This window comes from Aedes aegypti, chromosome 2, assembly GCF_002204515.2.
Source record: "Aedes aegypti strain LVP_AGWG chromosome 2, AaegL5.0 Primary Assembly, whole genome shotgun sequence".
Classification (NCBI taxonomy): Eukaryota; Metazoa; Arthropoda; class Insecta; order Diptera; family Culicidae; genus Aedes; species Aedes aegypti.
The window spans coordinates 232,009,367-232,014,648 of NC_035108.1; the positions used below are offsets into that span (position 1 = coordinate 232,009,367).

General features: G+C 39.5%; 1 protein-coding gene across 1 annotated transcript; it reads left to right on the top strand.

Annotated features, from left to right (window-relative positions):
* The first annotated feature begins 4,093 nt into the window (after window positions 1–4,093).
* Window positions 4,094–5,282, top strand: LOC5574379 (phosducin-like protein). The gene is made up of 2 exons (XM_001661368.2): window positions 4,094–4,198; window positions 4,254–5,282. The coding sequence occupies exon 2, from the start codon at window positions 4,274–4,276 to the stop codon at window positions 5,132–5,134; it is 861 nt and encodes a 286-aa protein (XP_001661418.1). The 5' UTR covers window positions 4,094–4,198; window positions 4,254–4,273; the 3' UTR covers window positions 5,135–5,282.

Consider the following 5,282-nt stretch of genomic DNA (forward strand, 5'->3'; position numbering starts at 1 on the left):
AAAAAATGGTTAAGAATATTGATACAGTGAGCTCCATTTGAATTGACATTTCTTTTCAACTGCGTACTGCGATCAAAGAAAAATGCTTTTCTTGAGCATTTCTTGCAAGAAATTTCCCATGCATCGAGATAGGCGATTACTTTTCTGTTGAAGTGCATACTTCGCTTTATTCGGTAATTCTTCTTACCGAAAACATACTGTAAATGAATATATAACTGAAGTTTCGGTATTTTGAACAAGTTTTACCGAACAAACTTCAAAAAACTAGAAATTCAAAAACATATTTGCCTGTTTTTACCGAAATCGTCGATTTATTTACCGAAAAACTGTTGGCCGACTACCGGTATCTCGTGAAATTGCACAATCGCAAAAAGAAAAAGACGAATTCGTACTACGTGTAGTTGAACATTTATTCGATGTTTCGATTGAAACCGTTCGCTTATAACTAAAAAGGTAAACATAAAAACGACACATCAACACTCGATGTGTATGGTTCGTTAGCAGCAGTGCTGCCAGTTCTGCAGTTCATAAAAACTAATAAGGGGCGATCACTGCTACTCAACACTCCTCCTCAGTGTGAGCCCCGTCACTCTTCTATCTTATATTCTATTTCATGTCAACAAGCACAACCATTCTATCACATATATCCACAAACATCATTCTACTCCTCCTCCTGCCACTTGTCTCCTCCTTTCCATGCTACATCTCTCTGGATAACATTCCCGCTCTTACTACCAATCAATTCTAACGCACAACATACAATCCATTCTTCTTTTTAGCTACCGCTACTACATTGTCTTCTTTCATGATCAGGCACTCTTTTGATTCAAAGCTCACACTGAATCCTTTATCCACGATTCGGCTAACGGACAACAAATTGCCTACCAGTCCGGGCACAAACAGCACATTTTCTACCGGAATCACTCGTTTTTCTTTGCCTCTATAAACTGTCAATCTTCCTGTACCCATTGCTCTTGCAAAAATTTTCCTACCGTCTGCCAAAACTATTTTTCTCTTACAGGCCACTAATCCATCGAGAAGCTCCGCCCTTCCAGTCAAATGCATCAAGCAACCAGAGTCCAAGCACCAATCTTCAGCTGTCGATTTCTTAACTTTGCGTTCTTTGCCTCCAGTAGCAGCAAAACAAACATTGCGATCGTTGTGAGTAAACTGCCTTGCCTTCGTGCGCACCGTCGACACCTTTGCTTCTTCTTCTTCTTCTTCGTTATCATCACTCACATTTAATTTGGGGCAATTTCTCCAGAAATGTCCCAATTTCTGGCAACAATAGCACCTCTTCTTCTGCATATCGACGGAATCACATTCACTTTTTGCGCGGGACGTGCGAAATTCATTGCGGCCTTGGGATGAAACTTTCAACGCTGTGTCGGGATTCACATTTTCATACTTCCGCTTCCACTCGTCAAGCAGCTTACCCTTCACGTAATCCTGTTTCAAATCTGCCACCGGACGACTTTCTAACGCTGTTATGAGCGCATCATAACTTGTCGGCAGGCTTGACAAAATAATCGCCACAATCCAATGTTCTTGGAGCCCTTCACCCAAAGCCACTAGGCGGTGCACCAACTCAGCAACTTTCATCAAATGCTCGGCCATATTACCACCTTCCTCCAGCTTCAGTGAACAGAGCTTCCGAAACACATATATTTTGTTTGTGAGTGATCCTCGCTCATGGTACCCTTTTAACGCTTCCCACATCTCATATGCCGTAGTTGCACCCATGACATGACACAGCTGATCGTTGTCCAACGCCAAACCGATTGCAGCTCTAGCTTTGCCATCCTTCACCATCCAATCAGCAGGAACTTCAGCTGGCTTTTGCAGCATCACCACCTCATACAAATCATCTTTCACTAGCAGCAGCTCCATCCGAAACTTCCAACTCGCCCAGTTGAAGTTGTTCAGCCTCTCGAACTGGATTTTCGCTTCTGCCATTTTGCTCGATCACGATAATTCCACCAACAAAAATGTTCTTATTTCTTTCCGATTCGCTGCAATTCTCACTCGCGCCGCGCAACTGGACCCATTACCTGTTGGCCGACTACCGGTATCTCGTGAAATTGCACAATCGCAAAAAGAAAAAGACGAATTCGTACTACGTGTAGTTGAACATTTATTCGATGTTTCGATTGAAACCGTTCGCTTATAACTAAAAAGGTAAACATAAAAACGACACATCAACACTCGATGTGTATGGTTCGTTAGCAGCAGTGCTGCCAGTTCTGCAGTTCATAAAAACTAATAAGGGGCGATCACTGCTACTCAACAAAAACTTGTACATCGGTCAGATTCGCCGTACACTGTAATTTTTTACCGTACCTCAGTAATGCTTAAGTAATGAAAACATGAACAATTTTGAGACCATCATAGCCAAGACAATACTGTGGAAAAAATCTACTATCGGGCATTGTTCCTTAATCAAGGTAAATTGATATAATAAATTTTCACGCAAAATAATGCAAATTGTTATTTTTCTGGATATAAATTGATCCACCCATGACGAAATCTGTGACTCTGTGACATCGGTTTTGTTTGCTTGGAGCGAGAATTGTAAGCATATCAAGTGGAATCCGAGTAGTGCTGCAAACGCTGCGCTAGTGGAATTCTTACTTGCAAGTTAGGGCCCATTCACAAATTTCATAAAGCTGGAGGGGGTGGGTGGGCGCCCTTGCGATGTTACGGTTCGTAGAAAAACATAAAAAACATCAATACAAAGAGCGTCACAAGGGGGTGGGTGTCCAAAATGGCCCATTTTAGCGTTATGAAATATATGAACAAGCCCTTACGTGTTAAATCACTGGCTGTATTTAGTGTTCACCATCGCCAATAGGGTCCTAAAATGTTTAATGAAATATTGTTTTTATTTTATAACACAAAAAAGCATGTTACTGCAACTACCTTAGCAATTTTTCCCGCTTAAATAACGGCCATATCATATTTAAACTTCAATTTGAAAATTTGGTCCATAAAGGGCTTATTCATAAATTTCATAACGCTAAAGGGGGTGGGTGGGTGTCTTCAAGATGTTACGGTTCATACAAAATTTGTAAAATGTTCATACAAAACTCGTTACGAGGGGGTGGGTGGGTGTCAAAAATAGCCATTTTCGGCGTTATGAAATATGTGAATGAACCCAAATGAACCTTGACCTTGGCTTATTCACACATTTCATAACGCTAAAAGGGGGTGGGTGAGTGTCCTGCTGGTGTTACGGCTCATACAAAATTTTGCAGAATACAAAAAGCGTTACAAGGGGGTGGGTGGATGTCAAAAATTGCCTTTTCAGCGTTATGAAATATGTGACTGAGCCCTTAGCCGTTTTGTATTTCTGAAATCCCCCATTTTTTTTTTGACAGATGTTTGTGCTATTTAAAAATGAGTATTTTCTTACACATAAAAGAGTATTCGCAAACAACCGTGTATTTATACTAATATTGTTGGATTTTGTTGATTTTAATTCACCGTGCAGCTATCATCATCTCTGAATAATGATAATCAACAATGACAGTTATAACTGTCATGATCATCAGTGAGATGTCATCCATCAGTAAGATTTACATAATGACTTTGAGCGGAAAAAAGGTAAACGATTGCACGAATTCAAAAAATATTTTTCGAGATCATGATTATATAAATATGTATCAGAATCTCGCGTTCAGTACATAGTATTATAATGTTCCTTGTTGTGATTCAAAGTTATAAAAACTTATAAATCTTGAATAAAATTCCCACTGACAATAATTTTGTAATTTTGTAATTTTAACTTTATTATAAACGATAACCTGTTAGTTGCACTTTACAACGGGTCAAGGAAACATTGGAATGTTAAAAAAATAACGTCTATATCATATTTAAACCACAGTCTGTGTTTAAACTTCAATGCTTCAATTTAAAATTGGATCCATAAATGAACCTTGACCTTGGCTTATTCACAAATTTCATAACGCTAACAATAAAAAAAACTAGATAAAATTTGACGCATTTAAAGAAAAATCATTGGACAAAAATCAAAAAATTGCTTTAGGTTGCAAAACATTCATCCTAATTAAATATTGTTGATTGCCTTTATCTCACTTCGAATTTTATGTGTGCATTCTGCGAGCTGCAGTTTGAGTGGCATTCAGTTTCTGCTCAGCTTACAAAGTAGCATCAAATACAACAAACTTATCTTGGAAAGGTGTGTTTCGTATAATTTAATTAGTAATTTATCTTAGATTTGTGTTTTCTATTAGGAATATACTGAAATCAGAGAATGGCTACACTCGAAGATAAAATCCTCGGCGAAAAATTGCAGTATTATTGCAGCAGCAGCGAGGGTGAAAGTGACAATGAAGATGTGGACTCCAAAGATGCAGCGCCAAAGGGCAAATCTGGGTCGGATCTCAAATTCATACCGGAGAGCCAAATCATGGAACAGTCGCACTGGTCCGGAAGCACCACCAACACCGGTCCGAAGGGTGTGATCAAGGATTGGCAACGGTTCAAACAGCTAGAAACGGAGAAGAAGGAAAGCCAGGAACGCGAAAAGTTGGACCTAATTAAGAAACTCAGCATAACTTCGCGAACCGTTGCGGAAGATGAGAAAGCCAAAGAGCAGGAACAGTTAGATGAGGAACTGGCCGAGCTAATGAGTGACGATTTTCTGCTGCAATATCAAAAGAAACGTATGGCCGAGATGCTAGCTTTGGCCGGGAAGTTACCCACTTTCGGTACCCTGACGGATATCCAAAACGGAGACGAATTCCTTAAATCAGTGGATGAAGAGCAAAAAACCGTTACGGTCATCATCCACATCTACGACCGTTATGATACGGCTTGCAAAAACATGAACAAATCTCTCGAGGAACTCGCACAGGAATACAAGAATGTAAAATTCTGCAGATTTATGAGTTCGGTGGCCGGTCTCAGTTCGTTTTTCAAATCCAACGGAGTCCCGGCTTTGCTCGTGTACAAGGGCGGCCAAATGATTGGCAATTTCGTACGGGTCACCGACGATCTGAGCGACCAATTTAACAGTTCCGACGTGGAAGGGTTCTTAATAGAGGCCGGAATGTTGCCCGATAAATCATGCGTTCCGGCAATAGTGACCGGGGTATCCGGAAATGCAAATTAATGTTATGTATAATTATCATAATAATTATGGAAATTAGACCTAGTTTTCTTTTTAATTGATATTTTATGTTCAATTTTAAGTAGGATTAATGATTATACACTTTTTCATGATCGTCAATCAAAATCTAACACATATTATTTCAAAAATA

What these genes read in the sequence shown, in the direction of transcription:
- LOC5574379 (XM_001661368.2), top strand. Translation starts at nt 4,274, where the DNA reads ATGGCTACACTCGAAGATAAAATCCTCGGCGAAAAATTGCAGTATTAT.